Source organism: Littorina saxatilis, linkage group LG2 (assembly GCF_037325665.1).
Source record: "Littorina saxatilis isolate snail1 linkage group LG2, US_GU_Lsax_2.0, whole genome shotgun sequence".
In the NCBI taxonomy this organism is placed as follows: Eukaryota; Metazoa; Mollusca; class Gastropoda; order Littorinimorpha; family Littorinidae; genus Littorina; species Littorina saxatilis.
The window spans coordinates 76,714,140-76,736,639 of NC_090246.1; the positions used below are offsets into that span (position 1 = coordinate 76,714,140).

The window sequence follows — 22,500 nt, forward strand, 5'->3', positions numbered from 1 at the left end:
ATGTGGTCTGGGTGGCCGAGTGGTAAACGCACTTGCCTCGGAAGCGAGAGGTTGCGAGTTCGACCCTGGGTCAGGGCGTTAGCAATTTTCTCCCCCCTTTCCTAACCTAGGTGGTGGGTTCAAGTGCTAGTCTTTCGGATGAGACGAAAAACCGAGGTCCCTTCGTGTACACTACATTGGGGTGTGCACGTTAAAGGGTCTTTTTTGGCAAAATTGTATAGGCATAGATAAAAAATGTCCACCAAATACCCGTGTGACTTGGAATAAAGGCCGTGAAAAGTGAATGCTCGCCCTAATAGGCTTGAGGTTTGCTGGCCGATGTAAATGCGTGATATATTGTGTAAAAAATTCCATCTTACACGGCAGAAATTAATATGCAAAGCGCTTAGAGAACGTTAAGCGCTATATAAATCTCCCCATACAATACAATGTATATGAAAACTGAATGCTAAAAACAAAATATCAGTTTTGAAAGTGCAGTACATTGAGCCTGCTTACTCAAAGTTTCCAACATTGTACGAGTGAATTGAGGCAAGGAAAAAGACAGTTTTATGCATGGCAAAAATGTATGTAATTGAAGAGAAAAATATAATATACCTCATTGGTGTTCAGATGGCAGGCCAACCAGTTCGTGCAGTGGTCACTGACCGTGGACGAAGCCTGCAACTTCAACCTGGATCAGCCTATTATCAGGCGCAACATGGCCACCAACAACATCAAGGTCAACTTTGACAATGCGGTAAGCTACTTTGAGAACTGGTTGATCATTCCTGTTACTACAAGCAGGCCTGCCCCCAAATAGGGGGTTCTTGAATTGTGTGAAAGATGTAGATGTACGTCCGCAGACCGTAGACCTTATCTCCATTGATCTTGAGACGAAAGATCGATTTGAATGAATTTCTTATTCCGTTAATCTTTTTTTGTGTGCACACAACAGAGGTCGTTTCCTGTTCTATAAAATCGCAAGAGGTACACTAATGTAGTTATTTCACATACTCTTTTCTCTTGTTTCTTCTATTTAAATTCAAAAATTTATCAATCGATCAAAGTTCATAACCAGACACTAACTTTGCGTCATATGTATTCATTTGTCTGTCAAACTGTCTGGCTATCTATCCTTGCTTTACATTCTGATCTACGGGTGGATAACGTTCTTTAAACAAATTATGAATGCAAACCACGATCTAAAATTGTAGATGGTATCTGACAGAGCATGACACCAAAAAAGGTTTTCCTAATTCCGAATGGACGACGTTGGGTCTACTTCCCTCTGAACTGGGCCATAATGTTGACCAGCAGGAGAGCATTGATGAGTTGTCAGACCTCATACAAATCTACGGCTCCTCTTGGCTTGCTGCTTGATATATGGATTAAGCAAAGGTTAAGCAATTTATCGAGTATAGTAGCAATGGGTGCACATACCTTTCACAAATCAACGTATTATCTTTTGTTTAACTATTTAATAAGTATGGATTAATCAACGGTTATATCATTTGATATTACGATGCATGTTCGTTATGTCTTCCATGCCCGCAGTGGGCCCAATTTGAAGAAAAACCATCTTGAACCTCTCGTTCCTTGTAGCTGGTGGCCGTGCTCAGAGAGACGCGGTACCTGAAGCAGATGCTGATAGAGGACATCCCGGAGAGCGCCGAGTCCATCTACAGCCAGGTGGACATCTTCCGTAAGTTCGTGGCCAACCTGGACTTGACGGTGCGCTGGTACAACAAGGTGCGCAACACCGTGCTGCAGGTGGAGTTCCCGCTCATTGAGGGCCAGCTGACCGAGATCGACCTGGAGATCGAGACGGCTGAGACCACTCTTCACTGGAAGGATGACGGTAAGACGGATAGTATTCGTTAAAGCTGGATCATGCAGAGTGACGGTACTTGCTTATTTCATAGCTAGTTTTTGAAAGAAAAAGGGCTCGCAGTACAGCCCGAGCTCATCCTTTGACTAGCCTGGATAGTGTCGACTAACGTGCGTGTATGTCTTTCACCTGTGCCCTTTTAACACGCCGAGCTGTGGAGCGAGCTTTCGGTCTGATAACAAACATTGAACCCTTTGTTTTTAACAACGTATAGAGCCACTTCGACAGAAGTTACACTGGGAACTTGCTCAGCCGCTCGGGCTTTTTGTGCTGGCGCCGATTGGGAGATTTGGATATGACAGGTGGGGTACACACACACACGCACCTCAGGGGACACTATCCAGGCTAGTCAAAGTTGGACTCAGGCTGTGCCATGGAGTAGTGGTACAAAGATGTCAAAGGATGAAGGTTAACATGTGATCAGTAAGGTAGCTGGCATTTGTCTTCACTACAAAAAAATATGGTTAACGCTACAAGTTATTAAAGAGCTGAGACTTATCTCATTATTCAGCGGTGTACACTCTCATTGTGGTGCAAATTGTCAAAAACTCAATATATCGTGTTAGCTTGAGACGGAACGGCGTTGGTTAGAGACTACGGTTGTCATTGATTACACGTAAGAACTGTACTAGCAGTGTTTAACCACAGGCGGAAGGTATCGTTCACTGGACCACTACTTACATAGAAAGACTATCTATGTAGGTAGTGGTCCAGTGAACGATACCTTCCGCCTGTGGTTTAACTTCACTTCTTAAAACGGATACAGTGTATCACTTCTGTTGACGTTATTTTTGCAGATCGAGTTCAGTTCTATGGGTCTTATATGAGCCTTTGCCAAAAGGTGCCATTTCGGACCCATGTATTTTTGGAAAGCAAGTGTAATTAACTGGATTACCCCAACATGTTTACATGTATTGTGCTTTGAAAAAGGGAGTTTGATGAATGCTTTTTGACTCACATGCGAAGCAAAAGTGAGTCTATGTACTCACCCGAGTCGTCCGTCCGTCCGTCCGTCCGTCCGTCCGTCCGGACGTCCGTCCGTCCGTCCGTCCGGAAAACTTTAACGTTGGATATTTCTTGGACACTATTCAGTCTATCAGTACCAAATTTGGCAAGATGGTGTATGATGACAAGGCCCCAAAAAACATACTTAGCATCTTGACCTTGCTTCAAGGTCAAGGTCGCAGGGGCCATAAATGTTGTCTAAAAAACAGCTATTTTTCACATTTTCTCTGAAGTTTTTGAGATTCAATACCTCACCTATATATGATATATAGGGCAAAGTAAGCCCCATCTTTTGATACCAGTTTGGTTTACCTTGCTTTAAGGTCAAGGTCACAGGAGCTCTTCAAAGTTGGATTGTATACATATTTTGAAGTGACCTTGACCCTGAACTATGGAAGATAACTGTTTCAAACTTAAAAATTATGTGGGGCACATGTTATGCTTTCATCATGAGACACATTTGGTCACATATGATCAAGGTCAAGGTCACTTTGACCCTTATGAAATGTGACCAAAATAAGGTAGTGAACCACTGAAAGTGACCATATCTCATGGTAGAAAGAGCCAATAAGCACCATTGTACTTCCTATGTCTTGAATTAACAGCTTTGTGTTGCATGACCTTGGATGACCTTGACCTTGGGTCAAGGTCACATGTATTTTGGTAGGTAAAATGTGTAAAGCAGTTCTTAGTGTATGATGTCATTGCTAGGTTTAGTTATTTGACCTTGACCCTGAAGGTCAAGGTCATGTAAAGGTCAAGGTCAAGCATGTGAGTCGTATGGGCTTTGCCCTTCTTGTTTAATGTTTTGAAGCCTGTTGTTGTTGTGAATGTTAAATAAAAAATAAAATGTTTCAAACATACACCGGAAACGGCCCCGAAACATTTTGGACATTTTGGTGTCCTCGGGGAATTTTCGATTTTTCATGATCTGCATCACTGCATCGGTTTTAATCAGCGTATTTCATACAGTCTAAGCATGCAACTCTTTGTAGAATGTGCAACAATCGTAATTAGAACCAGAATTTACCGAAAACCTCGCCCAGTAAATACCCGGTTATTTTCGAAGGGCTCATGTCCGCAGACCAACTTGTTTACAGATTCGATTTTCGCCGGTCTTGGTGCTTTGAATGGCCGCCATTTTGGATGAAAACGATAGTTTCGTGTTCGAGGAAATAAAAGCAGTGTGTTGCATTTGAGTCAGAATTTGCGAAGTTATTGTATCTAAAAAGAATCTAAAAAGAATCGATGGAGTTAATGTCCGAAAGTAACGTTTGACACATTTTGTTATTTTTGCAATTTTCACAAAGAAGTTTCGCGAGTATTTGATACAAAAGCGTGGAAACCACTAGCTTTGCTTCTTTGGCGTTTCCGGTCACCGATTCGATTGAAATCATGGAGACGACGAGCCGTAAAGTTGAGAAAATATTGTACTGTCTGTTCAGGGTAAGGTGTAGATCTATACGTAACGTTTGACACTTTGTAGATCTAATGTTTGACACATAATTTGCCCATAATTCTTCTCCCAACGAATTGAATTAGCTTATATTATCCCATGACCTGCCTCTTTATCTCTGTTAGCTGAGGAGGTGATTATTCTGAATATTCCATCACAACCATATGAATATCCAATGGATATCCCATCAAAACCGAGTTTCAATCTCAACTGTCATTGGTCATTGTCTTTGATTTCAGAGTACAATTGAATAATTTATAGAGGTCATCTGCATATTCAGAGTTTACAGATGGACTACTTTTTACATTTAGTCAAGTTTTGACTAAATGTTTTAACGTAGAGGGGGGAATCGAGACGAGGGTCGTGGTGTGTGTGTGTGTGTGTGTGTGTGTGTGTGTGTGTGTGTGTGTGTGTGTGTGTGTGTGTGTGTGTGTGTGTGTGTGTGTGTGTGTGTGTGTGTGTGTGTGTGTGTGTGTGTGTGTGTGTGTGTAGAGCGATTCAGACTAAACTACTGGACCGATCTTTATGCAATTTGACTTGATAGTTTCTGGGTATGATATCCCCAGACTTTTTTTCTTCATTTTTTTTATAAATGTCTTTGATGTCGTCATATCCGGCTTTTCGTGAAAGTTGAGGCGGCACTGTCACGCTCTCATTTTTCAACCGAATTGGTTGAAATTTTGGTCAAGTAATATCCGACGAAGCCCGGACTTCGGTATTGCATTTCAGCTTGGTGGCTTAAAAATTAATTAATGACTTTGGTCATTAAAACTGAAAATTGTAAAAAAAAAAAAAAAATTATAAAACGATCCAAATTTACGTTCATCTTATTCTCCATTATTTTCTGATTCCAAAAACATATAAATATGTTATATTTGGATTAAAAACAAGCTCAGAAAATTAAAAATATAAAAATTAATATCAAAATTAAATTTTCGAAATCAATTTAAAAACACTTTCATCTTATTCCTTGTCGGTTCCTGAAGAGAGAGAGAGAGAGAGAGAGAGAGAGAGAGAGAGAGAGAGAGAGAGAGAGAGAGAGAGAGAGAGAGAGAGAAAGAGAGAGAGAGAGAGAGAGAGAGAGTGAGAATGAGAGAGAGAGAGAGAGAGAGAGAGAGTTTGTTTGTTTGTTTGTTTGCTTAACGCCCAGCCCACCACGAAGGGCCATATCAGGGCGGTGCTGCTTTGACATATAACGTGCGCCACACACAAGACAGAAGTCGCAGCACAGGCTTCATGTCTCACCCAGTCACATTATTCTGACACCGGACCAACCAGTCCTAGCACTAACCCCATAATGCCAGACACCAGGCGGAGCAGCCACTAGATTGCCAATTTTAAAGTCTTAGGTATGACCCGGGGTTCGAACCCACGACCTCCCGATCACGGGGCGGACGCCTTACCACTAGGCCAACCGTGCCGGTCAGAGAGAGAGTGTGAGAGAGAGAGAGAGAGAGAGAGAGAGAGAGAGAGAGAGAGAGAGAGAGAGAGAGAGAGAGAGAGAGAGAGAGAGAGAGAGAGAGCAATCAAAACACAACCCAGTCACCTGGTAGTTTGAAAACTCAATCTGAAACTGACATCGATTGTCGAAGGCATGCCTGCGGTGCATAACTCTGGAAAAGTTGTCGTAGCTGGGAACTCGTTGAGATCCATTCCAACGCCAAAAAAATTATCAGAAGACTCACCATGAAGTCAAATCAAACGTTAGGTTTTCTCATTTGGTTATTTGATTTGGCTTTAAGTGTATTGCTTCGATTGATAGCTGAATCTGCTTGCAACTGTTCGAACTGTCGTCTGCTAGACGGGCTTGTGTGAATCCGAGTCGAGTCAACTGCGGGGTTCAGCGACAAATGAGGGAGTGGCACCAAAATGAAAAGAAGAAGACGAAAAGAAGTTGGAGATACAGTTAAGATATATGGGGAAGAGAAGAAGATGTGAGGTGTTAGATGTATCCAACCTTAGGTGTTCAAACTCAAGACCGGGACAAAGTAGAAAGCGATGTACCGCGACCGACTCTCGGTGCCGACATACAACTTCCAAGCTGTATTGCTTAACGTCTACAACAGGCGAAGTATTGAAGCTTTGGCTCACCTAAACCCGACGACTGAATATGTAAGTGATCCACGTGTGAAAACCAAAACATTACAGCGCGATGACAGCCAACATTTCGATCCCCGACTGACAAACAGTAACACTGCATGCAAACTGACTTGGGTCAACGATCAAACCAACACGGCCCGAACTGAATTTGTTGCGCTGCCATTATCGTGCGCAATTCTGGTAAAAATATAAACCCGGTATGCCGAATTGAGTATAACGAAAGTCGATGTCAAATATACACAAGGATATTTTAAAATGACTTTCAAAATGTAAAAGCAGATAGCAGACCTTTTTATAAGCAATTTGAATGACTGAATGTCTACATACAAGTCGAATGACGCCGTCCATTATGCTGACAAATGGGAACTAGCTTTGCGCATGAATTCATTGACATGAATTTCGACTGCGGAGGCTTTTGGCAAGCTGAAAACAGGCACGGGCAGGTTTTAGTGGAAAAAGTAAGTGTTTTTAATGAAAACGTCGGAGTAATGGGATAAATAGCTTACACACTCCGAGTTCTGATTATCTTGCATATTGTGTAACCTATATACAACTGCTTGCTACTTTTGGAGGCAAATTTGATTGAAGAAAAATTCGATCCTCTGTTTTTGTTAATGTCCGTGTTACGATTCAGGAGGATACGTTCATGTCCGTGTAACGATTTAGGAGGAGACATTTATGTCCTTGTAAATATTGTAGCCAAAGCTGAAAAAATGCTTTTGGGTTAGCAGGGGGAAGGAATATTTTCATGAGATTGTTTTAACACCACCCCCCCCCCCCCCCCCCCCCTCCCCAACATAAAAAAAATCAAAGTTTTTTTTTTTTTTTAATTTGGATTTTGCTAGGATTTTACGTACAACTAATTAAAAAAAAATCGATTTGACTGAGAACCTTGTTCCAGATGTACCTAGACATTAGGTTAAAACTGTATTCTAAATGTCTGTTTGAATATTGTAGTTATTTTTGACATTTTGATTGATTTCATGTCCACTGACTCCATGTAACACGTGACAGGTAAAACGCAGATTTGACCTGTTTTGAACATGATGTTACTTTTTTTGTGGTGCTTTGATGTTCCATAATTACCTAATCTTCAAAATATGAATGTATCCTAAAGGTCTATTTAATATCACAGTTGTCATTTATAACATTTTGAATAATTTCATGTCCACTGACACAGTGTAACATGTGACACGTAGAATGCTGTTATGACTTGCTTTTAACATGTTTTGCTATTGTTTCTGTTTTCATATTCCATAAATAACCTAATCTTTAGATTGTAAATGAAAAGTTAGTGTATGTATAACATTCTGGTTGTTATTTCAAATATTATGAATATTTTCATGTCCATCAATATTTTTGTAACACGTGACACCTACAACAACATGTTTAACTAGTTTGAGCAAACTGTAACAACTTTTAGGGATATTTTTAACATGTGTCAGTGTTCTGTTGAAGTGTTATATTTTATTTTAGGGTTTATACTTCTTGTGGATACTTAGCAGAAAGTATCAGTTTTGACTTTTATGATGTTTGAGCGTTTTGCGACATTACGTGACACTGCATTCAAGATTTGGCTCCAAATGTACTTTTAAAGACTGATAATGCTTCTGCAGGGTCTGTTCACTAGAAATAAATCATTACCAGTTGTATGAAATGATATTAATATAATGGCTTCTATGGTCAGTTTTGTTGCACATGTGGCTTTTCTCAAAATTGGCGTTTTATGGCATATTATCAAACCGTACACATTTCCCAAATGCACAAACCATTCTTTTATTACACAAATGTGTTCATCAAAGACTAATGTATCACTTAAAACACCAAAAAAAATCAACTGAAAAGGTTTAGTTTGTCACAAATGTCCAAGCACCCCCCAGCACCTTTTGGCAAAGCTTCATATATATGACGTGAAGTCTTCTGCAGTTTTCGCGATGAAAGTAAATAAATGTTGTGTATATTACTTATTAGTGGATATTGCAAGAGCCACTTGTGGTAGTTGATACACATTTGCTCGTTGTTCCATTAAAACAACAGTGTCGTTTAAATTTGTATCATTTCACCTGTAAGCGGGATCCTGTTGTGATGATGCAGTTCCTTATATCTCTTTGTGTTCTTTTATGCCTTGACCAAAACATTCGTAACCGCCAAAGCAGACCACCTGCATTGTGCGGAGACAATATCGGCTGGTCCCAGTGGTGTCCTCCATTGCACAAACCACTGTTTGCATGTACATTCCCTGTGTCTTGTTCTGCTAGTGGTTGCCCCCCACTCTCTCTCTCTCTCTCTCTCTCTCTCTCTCTCTCTCTCTCTCTCTCTCTCTCTCTCTCTCTCTCTCTCTCTCTCTCTCTCTCTCTTCGTAAGAATTCGTGTAAAGCCTGTAATGTGTACATAGTCCTGTGAATTGTTTTTCTAGTGTTTATTTAAAGTTTTTACTTTTATGTTTTATATATATATATGTATATACGATTAGAGTAGTCCCTCTCCGGGCGAGGGCTGGTTGAAAAGAATCTAATTTGTATTGCTTATCAGTTATGCCACAACCCTCGTAAAATAAAATTTGATTTGATTTGATTTGATTTGATTCCTTGTTCTCTCCCTCTCCTCCTCTTTCTCCCTCTCTCTCTCTCTCTCTCTCTAAGCGCCTCTGCTGATAATTATGTGTTCCTCTTTGACTGGTGTGCAGGTGTGTGGGAGTACGTGGAGGGGATCCGCGACAAGGTTCACGACCTGGAGCAGAGGGTGCAGAAGGCCAAGGACAACGACGCCCAGATCCAGCTAATCATGACCACGTGGACCAAGGTCCCGCTGTTCGAGCGCCGGGAGGAAAAGCACAGCAAGTACCTCTTCCTCGCTGACCGTATCGATCGCTGCAACAAGCGTTACAAGGAGATCGCCGACGCCAGCGACAAGATTAACGCCCTTCTGCTTGTAAGTATCTAGTCTGGAGACCAGGGCTGAGGTGCACGAGAAAGTTACCACCCAAACGGGAGCCAGCCGCAGTGTTGGATTGGTTGAAACTGAGATGTGTTGTGATTTCAACCAATCAGAACCCGCGGTTTGTTCTCTCCCGTCTCGGTTGCACCCACTTTCGGTTCATGCACCTCAGGCCTACCGGCACGGTTGGCCTGGTGGTAAGGCGTCCGCCCCGTGATCGGCAGGTCGTGGGTTCGAACCCCGGCCGGGTCATATACCTAAGACTTTAAAATTGGCAATCTATAGTGGCTGCTCCGCCTGGCGTCTGGCATTATGGGGTTAGTGCTAGGACTGGTTGGTCCGGTGTCAGAATAATGTGACTGGGTGAGACATGAAGCCTGTGCTGCGACTTCTGTCTTGTGTGTGGCGCACGTTATATGTCAAAGCAGCACCGCCCTGATATGGCCCTTCGTGGTCGGCTGGGCGTTAAGCAAACAAACAAACAAACAAACAAGCAAACCTCACGCCAGGGCTGAGGCGCACCTGAACGTTACCAACCGGTCGGGAGCCAGCCGCGGTGTTGGATTGGTTGAAATTAAGATGTGTTGTGATTTCAACCAATCAGAACCCGCGGTTTGTTCTCTCCCGTCAGTTCGTGCACCTCAGCCCTGTCCTCTTATCCGCGGTTTTTCGAGGAAAGTGAGTGTCTTTCTGAACAAGTAAAATAAAAAGAATCCTGCACGAAAATCGAAAAGCAAGTTGTTCTTATTACGTTCTGTGTCGTTTTGAGCTGCCAGGAGAAGCCATCAGAATGCTTTTAGAATTGCTTAAGTATTTTCCTCCCCTGATGTTTAGTCTGAGGTCAGCACTTTGTCTCTTACACCTGAGAATCCGGTTCAGGGTGATGAGGCGATCGTATTGTGTATGCGATGTAGTTTACAGGGATTGTCGATTGAAATGGGAGGGACAAATAGAAGTTGAATGATAACGCCTTTCAGTTGATTTGCTTAAATGCAGTTCAGTACTGTGCCTCACCAATACGTCATCTCCCTCAGCAACTGGCGTTTTATAAGTGAAAAGTGGCTCACTGTCTGGAATGCTGGTCGTTCACTGTTGGTGTAAAACTACTTGGCGTAAAACTACTTGTTTTGTTTGATCGAATGCCAGCAGGTTACAAGTGACAACTCTTTGTTTTATATTTTAACTTTGCTGAAATTTGAATTTGTGTGTTTTAATTGTTCTTTAAATTGCTATGCCATGCAAGCACCGTACACGTTTCAACTGGTTCATACTAGTTAACCAAATCAACTTTTTTTTCCCAGATGATCCACCAAAAACTGTCGAACCAAAAAACCGACCGATCAAAAGTGGTCCATAGGCTTTAGGTAGGTGGAAATATTTGTCTGGAATCCTTGGAAGTGGTCGTGTGGGCAGGTGGTTGCTTTCGAGAGATGGTCCCTAGGGTAGGTTTGACTGTATAAGCACTTCAAAATCGCCGATAAGCTTGCTTTTGAAATCTTCTCTCCTTTCACGGCCATTTATTGTACATATATACCATATTGACTCTTCTGCAACAAGACCATCCCTCCAATGCCCTGCAAGTTGCAACATACATATACGATCAGAATTGTTTTGTATGAACGAGCGTAATAATCTCACCAAATAGAACAAATGTACAACTTGTCCAGCCCTCGCACATGGCATTTCAATTATATGTTGTACAGGAAAACTTAGGGTTGTTTCAAGCGGACGCGGAATCTCTCACGTGGCAGTCTTACGTGGACTACATAGATGACTACATCGTGGATGGTCTGTTCAACACTATCCTCTGTAGTCTCACCTACTTCCTTGAAAATACGGATGTCGAAATGAACCCTTCGCCACTCTTCAAGACCAAGATGGAACTTCAGGTATGGGTTCTGCATTTTCACACATAACCTCTGCATTTTCTCACAAAACCTCTGCATTTTCTCATATAACCTCTGCATTTTCTCACACAACCTCTGCACTTTCTCATACAACCTCTGCATTTTCTCGCACAACCTCTGCATTTTCTCACACAACCTCTGCACTTTCTCATACAACCTCTGCATTTTCTCACATAACCTCTGCATTTTCTCACACAACCTCTGCATTTTCTCACACAACCTCTGCATTTTCTCATACAACCTCTGCATTTTCTCACATAACCTCTGCATTTTCTCATACAACCTATGCATTTTCTCATACAACCTCTGCATTTTCTCACATAACCTCTGCATTTTCACACACAACATCTGCATTTTCTCATACAACCTCTGCATTTTCTCATACAACCCCTGCATTTTCCCACATAACCTCTGCATTTTCTTATACAACCTCTGCATTTTCTGATACAACCTCTGCATTTTCTCACACAACCTCTGCATTTTCTCATACAACCTCTGCATTTTCTCACATAACCTCTGCATTTTCTGATACAACCTCTGCATTTTCTCACATAACCTCTGCATTTTCTCACAAAACCTCTGCATTTTCTCACATAACCTCTGCATTTTCTCACACAACCTCTGCATTTTCTCACACAACCTCTGCATTTTCTCATACAACCTCTGCATTTTCTCGCACAACCTCTGCATTTTCTCACACAACCTCTGCACTTTCTCATACAACCTCTGCATTTTCTCACATAACCTCTGCATTTTCTCACACAACCTCTGCATTTTCTCACATAACCTCTGCATTTTCTCACACAACCTCTGCATTTTCTCATACAACCTCTGCATTTTCTCACACAACCTCTGCATTTTCTCATACAACCTCTGCATTTTCTCACATAACCTCTGCATTTTCTCATACAACCTATGCATTTTCTCATACAACCTCTGCATTTTCTCACATAACCTCTGTATTTTCTCACATAACCTCTGCATTTTCACACACAACCTCTGCATTTTCTCATACAACCTCTGCATTTTCTCATACAACCCCTGCATTTTCTCACATAGCCTCTGCATTTTCTCATACAACCTCTGCATTTTCTGATACAACCTCTGCATTTTCTCACACAACCTCTGCATTTTCTCATACAACCTATGCATTTTCTCACATAACCTCTGCATTTTCTCTTACAACCTCTGCACTTTCTCATACAACCTCTGCATTTTCTCACACAACCTCTGCATTTTCTCCTACAACCTCTGTATTTTCTCACACAACCTCTGCATTTTTCACACACAACCTCTGCATTTTCTCTTACAACCTCTGCATTTTCTCATACAACCTCTGCATTTTCTCACATAACCTCTGCATTTTCACACACAACCTCTGCATTTTCTCATACAACCTCTGCATTTTCTCACATAACCTCTGCCTTGTCACACACAACCTCTGCATTTTCTCATACAACCCCTGCATTTTCTCACATAACCTCTGTATTTTCTCACATAACCTCTGCATTTTCAGACACAACCTCTGCATTTTCTCACACAACCTCTGCATTTTAACACATAACCTCTGCATTTTCTCACATAACCTCTGCATTTTCACACACAACCTCTGCATTTTCTCATACAACCTCTGCATTTTCTCATACAACCCCTGCATTTTCCCACATAACCTCTGCATTTTCACACACAACCTCTGCATTTTCTCACAAAACTTCTGCATTTTCTCACATAACCTCTGCATTTTCACACACAAACTCTGCATTTTCTCACATAACCTCTGCATTTTCAGACACAACCTCTGCATTTTCTCACACAACCTCTGCATTTTAACACATAACCTCTGCATTTTCTCATACAACCTCTGCATTTTCTCACACAACCTCTGCATTTTCTCACACAACCTCAGCATTTTCTCATACAACCTCTGCATTTTCTCACATAACCTCTGCCTTTTCTCACACAACCTCTGCATTTTCTCACAAAACTTCTGCATTTTCTCACATAACCTCTGCATTTTCACACACAACCTCTGCATTTTCTCACACAACCTCTGCATTTTCTCATACAACCTCTGCATTTTCTCACACAACCTCTGCATTTTCTCATACAACCTCTGTATTTTCTCACACAACCTCTGCATTTTCACACACAACCTCTGCATTTTCTCATACAACCTCTGCATTTTCTCACATAACCTCTGCATTTTCACAAACAACCTCTGCATTTTCCCACATAACCTCTGCATTTTCACACACAACCTCTGCATTTTCTCACACAACCTCTGCATTTTATCACATTACCTCTGCATATTCTCATACAACTTCTGCATTTTCTCATACAACCTCTGCATTTTCTCATGCAACCTCTGCATTTTCTCACACAACCTCTGCATTTTCTCATACAACCTCTGCATTTTCTCATACAACCCCTGCATTTTCTCACAAAACCTCTGCATTTTCTCACACAACCTCTGCATTTTCTCACATAACCTCTGCATTTTCAAACATAACCTCTGCATTTTCTCACAGAACCCCTGCCTTTTCTCTCACAACCTCTGCATTTTCTCATACAACCCCTGCATTTTCTCACAAAACCTCTGCATTTTCTCACACAACCTCTGCATTTTCTCACATAACCTCTGCATTTTCTCATACAACCTCTGCATTTTCTCACATAACCTCTGCATTTTCACACACAAACTCTGCATTTTCTCACATAACCTCTGCATTTTCTCACACAACCTCTGCATTTTCTCACACAACCTCTGCATTTTCTCACATAACCTCTGCATTTTCTCTAACAATATCTGCATTTTCTCATACAACCTTTGCATTTTCACACATAACCTCTGCATTTTCTCACAAAACCTCTGCATTTTCTCACAAAACCTCTGCATTTTCTCAAACAACCTCTGCATTTTCTCACATAACCTCTGCATTTTCTCACATGACCTCTGCATTTTTACTCAAAACCTCTGCATTTTCACATGGCACCTCTGCATTTTCTCACACAACCTCTGCATTTTCTCATACAACCTCTGCATTTTCTCATACAACCTCTGCATTTTCTCACACAACCTCTGCATTTTCTCACATAACCTCTGCATTTTCTCATACAACCTCTGCATTTTCTCACATAACCTCTGCATTTTCTCACACAACCTCTGCATTTTCTCACACAACCTCTGCATTTTCTCATACAATCTCTGCATTTTCTCATACAACCTCTGTATTTTCTCACATAACCTCTGCATTTTCTCACACAACCCCTGCATTTTCTCACAAAACCTCTGCATTTTCTCACACAACCTCTGCATTCTCTCACACAACCTCTGCATTTTCTCATACAACCTCTGCATTTTCTCATACAATCTCTGCATTTTCTCATACAACCTCTGTATTTCCTCACATAACCTCTGCATTTTCTCACATAACCTCTGCATTTTCTCATACAACCCCTGCATTTTCTCACATAACCTCTGCATTTTCACACACAACCTCTGCATTTTCTCACACAACCTCTGCATTTTCTCACACAACCTCTGCATTTTTTCACACAACCTCTGCATTTTCTCACATAACCTCTGCATTTTCTCACACAATATCTGCATTTTCTCATACAACCTTTGCATTTTCACACATAACCTCTGCATTTTCTCACAAAACCTCTGCATTTTCTCATAAAACCTCTGCATTTTCTCATACAACCTCTGCGTTTTCTCACATAACCTCTGCATTTTCTCACATGACCTCTGCATTTTTACACATAACCTCTGCATTTTCTCACACAACCTCTGCATTTTCTCACACAACCTCTGCATTTTCTCATACAACCTCTGCATTTTCTCATACAACCTCTGCATTTTCTCACACAACCTCTGCATTTTCTCACATAACCTCTGCATTTTCTCATACAACCTCTGCATTTTCTCACATAACCTCTGCATTTTCTCACACAACCTCTGCATTTTCTCACACAACCTCTGCATTTTCTCATACAATCTCTGCATTTTCTCATACAACCTCTGTATTTTCTCACATAACCTCTGCATTTTCTCACACAACCTCTGCATTTTCTCATAGAACCCCTGCATTTTCTCACACAACCTCTGCATTTTCTCACACAACCTCTGCATTCTCTCACACAACCTTTGCATTTTCTCATACAACCTCTGCATTTTCTCATACAACCTCTGCATTTTCTCATACAACCCCTGCATTTTCTCACATAACCTCTGTATTTTTTCACATAACCTCTGCATTTTCACACACAACATCTGCATTTTCTCATACAACCTCTGCATTTTCTCATACAACCCCTGCATTTTCCCACATAACCTCTGCATTTTCACACACAACCTCTGCATTTTCTCATACAACCTCTGCATTTTCTCACATAACCTCTGCATTTTCACACACAAACTCTGCATTTTCTCACATAACCTCTGCATTTTCACACACAACCTCTGCATTTTCTCACACAACCTCTGCATTTTCACACATAACCTCTGCATTTTCTCCAACAACCTCTGCATTTTCTCACACAACCTCTGCATTTTCTTACACAACCTCAGCATTTTCTCATACAACCTCTGCATTTTCTCACATAACCTCTGCATTTTCACACACAACCTCTGCATTTTCTCACAAAACTTCTGCATTTTCTCACATAACCTCTGCATTTTCTCACACAACCTCTGCATTTTCTCACACAAACTCTGCATTTTCTCATACAACCTCTGCATTTTCTCACACAACCTCTGCATTTTCTCATACAACCTCTGCATTTTCTCACATAACCTCTGCATTTTCTCACATAACCTCTGCATTTTCTCACACAACCTCTGCATTTTCTGACATAACCTCTGCATTTTCTCACACAACCTCTGCATTTTCTCACATAACCTCTGCATTTTCACACACAACCTCTGCATTTTCTCACACAACCTCTGCATTTTATCACATTACCTCTGCATTTTCTCATACAACCTCTGCATTTTCTCATACAACCTCTGCATTTTCTCATACAACCTCTGCATTTTCTCATGCAACCTCTGCATTTTCTCACACAACCTCTGCATTTTCTCATACAACCCCTGCATTTTCTCACAAAACCTCTGCATTTTCTCACACAACCTCTGCATTTTCTCACATAACCTCTGCATTTTCAAACATAACCTCTGCATTTTCTCACAGAACCCCTGCCTTTTCTCTCACAACCTCTACATTTTCTTATACAACCTCTGCATTTTCTCACCTAACCTCTGCATTTTCTCACATAACCTCTGCATTTTCTCACACAACCTCTGCATTTTCTCACATAACCTCTGCATTTTCTCATACAACCCCTGCATTTTCTCACATAACCTCTGCATTTTCACACACAACCTCTGCATTTTCTCACATAACCTCTGCATTTTCACACACAACCTCTGCATTTTCTCACACAACCTCTGCATTTTCACACATAACCTCTGCATTTTCTCCAACAATATCTGCATTTTCTCATACAACCTTTGCATTTTCACACATAACCTCTGCATTTTCTCACAAAACCTCTGCATTTTCTCACAAAACCTCTGCATTTTCTCAAACAACCTCTGCATTTTCTCACATAACCTCTGCATTTTCTCACATGACCTCTGCATTTTTACTCAAAACCTCTGCATTTTCTCACACAACCTCTGCATTTTCTCACACAACCTCTGCATTTTCTCATACAACCTCTGCATTTTCTCATACAACCTCTGCATTTTCTCACACAACCTCTGCATTTTCTCACATAACCTCTGCATTTTCTCATACAACCTCTGCATTTTCTCACATAACCTCTGCATTTTCTCACACAACCTCTGCATTTTCTCACACAACCTCTGCATTTTCTCATACAATCTCTGCATTTTCTCATACAACCTCTGTATTTTCTCACATAACCTCTGCATTTTCTCACACAACCCCTGCATTTTCTCACAAAACCTCTGCATTTTCTCACACAACCTCTGCATTCTCTCACACAACCTCTGCATTTTCTCATACAACCTCTGCATTTTCTCATACAATCTCTGCATTTTCTCATACAACCTCTGTATTTCCTCACATAACCTCTGCATTTTCTCACATAACCTCTGCATTTTCTCATACAACCCCTGCATTTTCCCACATAACCTCTGCATTTTCACACACAACCTCTGCATTTTCTCACACAACCTCTGCATTTTTTCACACAACCTCTGCATTTTCTCACATAACCTCTGCATTTTCTCACACAATATCTGCATTTTCTTATACAACCTTTGCATTTTCACACATAACCTCTGCATTTTCTCACAAAACCTCTGCATTTTCTCACAAAACCTCTGCATTTTCTCATACAACCTCTGCGTTTTCTCACATAACCTCTGCATTTTCTCACATGACCTCTGCATTTTTACACATAACCTCTGCATTTTCTCACACAACCTCTGCATTTTCTCACACAACCTCTGCATTTTCTCATACAACCTCTGCATTTTCTCATACAACCTCTGCATTTTCTCACACAACCTCTGCATTTTCTCACATAACCTCTGCATTTTCTCATACAACCTCTGCATTTTCTCACATAACCTCTGCATTTTCTCACACAACCTCTGCATTTTCTCATACAACCTCTGCATTTTCTCATACAATCTCTGCATTTTCTCATACAACCTCTGTATTTTCTCACATAACCTCTGCATTTTCTCACACAACCTCTGCATTTTCTCATAGAACCCCTGCATTTTCTCACACAACCTCTGCATTTTCTCACACAACCTCTGCATTCTCTCACACAACCTTTGCATTTTCTCATACAACCTCTGCATTTTCTCATACAACCTCTGCATTTTCTCATACAACCTCTGTATTTTCTCACATAACCTCTGCATTTTTGACTCACATGCGAAGCAAAAGTGAGTCTATGTACTCACCCGAGTCGTCCGTCCGTCCGTCCGTCCGGAAAACTTTAACGTTGGATATTTCTTGGACACTATTCAGTCTATCAGTACCAAATTTGGCAAGATGGTGTATGATGACAAGGCCCCAAAAAACATACATAGCATTTTGACCTTGCTTCAAGGTCAAGGTCGCAGGGGCCATAAATGTTGCCTAAAAAACAGCTATTTTTCACATTTTTTACATTTTCTCTGAAGTTTTTGAGATTGAATACCTCACCTATATATGATATATAGGGCAAAGTAAGCCCCATCTTTTGATACCAGTTTGTTTTACCTTGCTTCAAGGTCAAGGTCACAGGAGCTCTTCAAAGTTGGATTGTATACATATTTTGAAGTGACCTTGACCCTGAACTATGGAAGATAACTGTTTCAAACTTAAAAATTATGTGGGGCACATGTTATGCTTTCATCATGAGACACATTTGGTCACATATGATCAAGGTCAAGGTCACTTTGACCCTTATGAAATGTGACCAAAATAAGGTAGTGAACCACTAAAAGTGACCATATCTCATGGTAGAAAGAGCCAATAAGCACCATTGTACTTCCTATGTCTTGAATTAACAGCTTTGTGTTGCATGACCTTGGATGACCTTGACCTTGGGTCAAGGTCACATGTATTTTTGTAGGAAAAATGTGTAAAGCATGTGAGTCGTATGGGCTTTGCCCTTTTTGTTACACACAACCTCTGCATTTTCTCATACAACCCCTGCATTTTCTCACATAACCTCTGTATTTTCTCACATAACCTCTGCATTTTCACACACAACCTCTGCATTTTCTCATACAACCTCTGCATTTTCTCATACAACCTCTGCATTTTCTCACATAACCTCTGCATTTTCACAAACAACCTCTGCATTTTCTCATACAACCTCTGCATTTCTCACATAACCTCTGCCTTGTCACACACAACCTCTGCATTTTCTCATACAACCCCTGCATTTTCTCACACAACCTCTGTATTTTCTCACATAACCTCTGCATTTTCACACACAACCTCTGCATTTTCTCATACAACCCCTGCATTTTCTCACATAACCTCTGTATTTTCTCACATAACCTCTGCATTTTCTCACATAACCTCTGCATTTTCTCATACAACCTCTGCATTTTCTCATACAACCCCTGCATTTTCTCACATAACCTCTGCTTTTTCTCACACAACCTCTGCATTTTCACACACAACCTCTGCCTTTTCTCATACAACCTCTGCCTTTTCTCATACAACCTCTGCCTTTTCTCATATAACCTCTGCCTTTTTTCACACAACCTCATTTCCCCACACAACCACGGCATTTTCTCACCCAATCTAATTTCCTCAAATAATCTCTGCATTTCTTCTCATTTTTGACTCACATGCGAAGCAAAAGTGAGTCTATGTACTCACCCGAGTCGTCCGTCCGTCCGTCCCCCCCGTCCATCCGGCCGTCCGGAAAACGTTAACGTTGGATATTTCTTGGACACTATTCAGTCTATCAGTACCAAATTTGGCAAGATGGTGTATGATGACAAGGCCCCAAAAAACATACATAGCATCTTGACCTTGCTTCAAGGTCAAGGTCGCAGGGGCCATAAATGTTGTCTAAAAAACAGCTATTTTTCACATTTTTCCCATTTTCTCTGAAGTTTTTGAGATTCAATACCTCACCTATATATGATATATAGGGCAAAGTAAGCCCCATCTTTTGATACCAGTTTGGTTTACCTTGCTTCAAGGTCAAGGTCACAGGAGCTCTTCAATGTTGGATTGTATACATATTTTGAAGTGACCTTGACTCTGAACTATGGAAGATAACTGTTTCAAACTTAAAAATCATGTGGGGCACATGCTATGCTTTCATCATGAGACACATTTGGTCACATATGATCAAGGTCAAGGTCACTTTGACCCTTATGAAATGTGACCAAAATAAGGTAGTGAACCACTAAAAGTGACCATACCTCATGGTAGAAAGAGCCAATAAGCACCATTGTACTTCCTATGTCTTGAATTAACAGCTTTGTGTTGCATGAGCTTGGATGACCTTGACCTTGGGTCAAGGTCACATGTATTTTGGTAGGAAAAATGTGTAAAGCAGTTCTTAGTGTATGATGTCATTGCTAGGTTTAGTTATTTGACCTTGACCCTGAAGGGTCACAACCTCTACATTTCCACAACCTAACACAACCTCTACATTTCCGTACACAACATCTGCATTTTCTAACACATCCTCTGCATTGTTTCCACAACCATTGCTATTTCTTACACACTGCACACTGTCATGATATGCGCTGACAGGTCCCAGTATTTTCATCCCAATCAGTTTCCGTTAACTCTATCCTCAATTGTTTTGTATGCAAGAGTTACTTTTTATATTTAGTCAAGTTTTGACTAAATATTTTAACATCGAGGGGGAATCGAAACGAGGGTCGTGGTGTATATGCGTGCGTGTGTGTGTGTGTGTGTGTGTGTAGAGCGATTCAGACTAAACTACTGGACCGATCTTTATGAAATTTGACATGAGAGTTCCTGGGTATGAAATCCCCGAACGTTTTTTTCATTTTTTTGATAAATGTCTTTGATGACGTCATATCCGGCTTTTCGTGAAAGTTGAGGCGGCACTGTCACGCCCTCATTTTTCAACCAAATTGGTTGAAATTTTGGTCAAGTAATCTTCGACGAAGCCCGGACTTCGGTATTGCATTTCAGCTTGGTGGCTTAAAAATTAATTAATGACTTTGGTCATTAAAAATCAGAAAATTGTAAGAAAAAAAAACCCATTATAAAACGATCCAAATTTACGTTTATTTTATTCTCCATCATTTGCTGATTCCAAAAACATATAAATATGTTATATTCGGATTAAAAACAAGCTCTGAAAATTAAATATATAAAAATTATTATCAAACTTAAATTGTCCAAATCAATTTAAAAACACTTTCATCTTATTCCTTGTCGGTTCCTGATTCCAAAAACATATAGATATGATATGTTTGGATTAAAAACACGCTCAGAAAGTTAAAACAAAGAGAGGTACAGAAAAGCGTGCTATCCTTCTTAGCGCAACTACTACCCCGCTCTTCTTGTCAATTTCACTGCCTTTGCCATGAGCGGTGGACTGACGATGCTACGAGTATACGGTCTTGCTGAAAAATGGCATTGCGTTCAGTTTCATTCTGTGAGTTCGACAGCTACTTGACTAAATATTGTATTTTCGCCTTACGCGACTTGTTTTTAATGCGAATGCGGGATGTTTGGTTAACAGGTTCCAGAGATTGTTTTCATTCCCTCATTGGAGCCGAGATCTGTAGACGGGTTCTACGCCCTGATCGACAGCCTGGTGGGCGACGTGTATAAGCAGGCCTCCTGTATCGTCAGGCTCTCGAAGCACTCCGGTCTGCTGCACTACCAGGTGCGTATGCCTCTGGACCCACGCTCTGCTCATCAGCACTTTTAATTTGTATTCTTTCTTTTTACCTCGTAACGTCAATGTTGCTTCCACTGACTTGTTTGGTGTTTCGTTTTTTATTGACCTGCTTGAGCAATCAATGAGACATAAAACACAGCGATGTTTCTCCATGAGGAAAACTGCAAAGGGGAGTCGGTCGAGTGTTTGCTGTTTTTGATACCTCTCGATAACAACTGCATGTATTGATGGTAGAGTGGCTGAGTTACTGGTTTTGCTGGTACTTGACACCTCTGCCTCGCCATACTAGTGTTCTTTGCCACGTTACTTTCCCATGGGCAATTTCTTTACTCAATGCAGGCTGACATGGAAGAGTCAAGTGAAATCCTGGGTCAACTGAGAATGGAGCTGATGCGACGTGTGGAGGAGATGATCCAGAAGGCCATGGAATACAAACACACTTTCGACAACTACGCCTACCTGTGGGTGGACGACCGTACGGACTTCATGAGGCAGTTCCTGCTCTACAACCACGTGCTCTTACCAGAGGAGCTGGACGCCCTGGCCGAGGGCAGCTTAATCGAGAACCCGCCAACCCTGACCCAGTTCAAGGAGCAGGTGAGAACTTTATGTGCAGACTCAGAGACGGTATCCATGGTCCACCCCCGTGTCACCACTGTGGACCGTAAAAGACCTCGGTCATTCTGCCATAAGTGCAGGTGGCTGATTACACCTACACACGCATACACCTGGGTAGCGCGACCCTGTTGCTGCTAGCTTTCCACTGGGAGGAAGCGACCCAAATTTCCCAGCGATGGGACAATAAAGTAATGAGAAAATTAAAAAAAAAGTGAAATGAA

General features: G+C 41.1%; 1 protein-coding gene across 1 annotated transcript in view; it reads left to right on the forward strand.

Moving 5' to 3' along the window:
- LOC138959754 (dynein beta chain, ciliary-like) overlaps positions 1-22,500 on the forward strand; it is a 107,690-nt gene that overhangs the window by 13,805 nt on the left and 71,385 nt on the right. The window contains exons 11-16 of the mRNA XM_070331362.1: positions 613-739; positions 1,585-1,840; positions 9,118-9,362; positions 11,072-11,257; positions 21,500-21,646; positions 22,001-22,258. Coding sequence (XP_070187463.1) covers positions 613-739; positions 1,585-1,840; positions 9,118-9,362; positions 11,072-11,257; positions 21,500-21,646; positions 22,001-22,258 — 1,219 coding nt within the window. The remainder of the gene's footprint in view (positions 1-612; positions 740-1,584; positions 1,841-9,117; positions 9,363-11,071; positions 11,258-21,499; positions 21,647-22,000; positions 22,259-22,500) is intronic.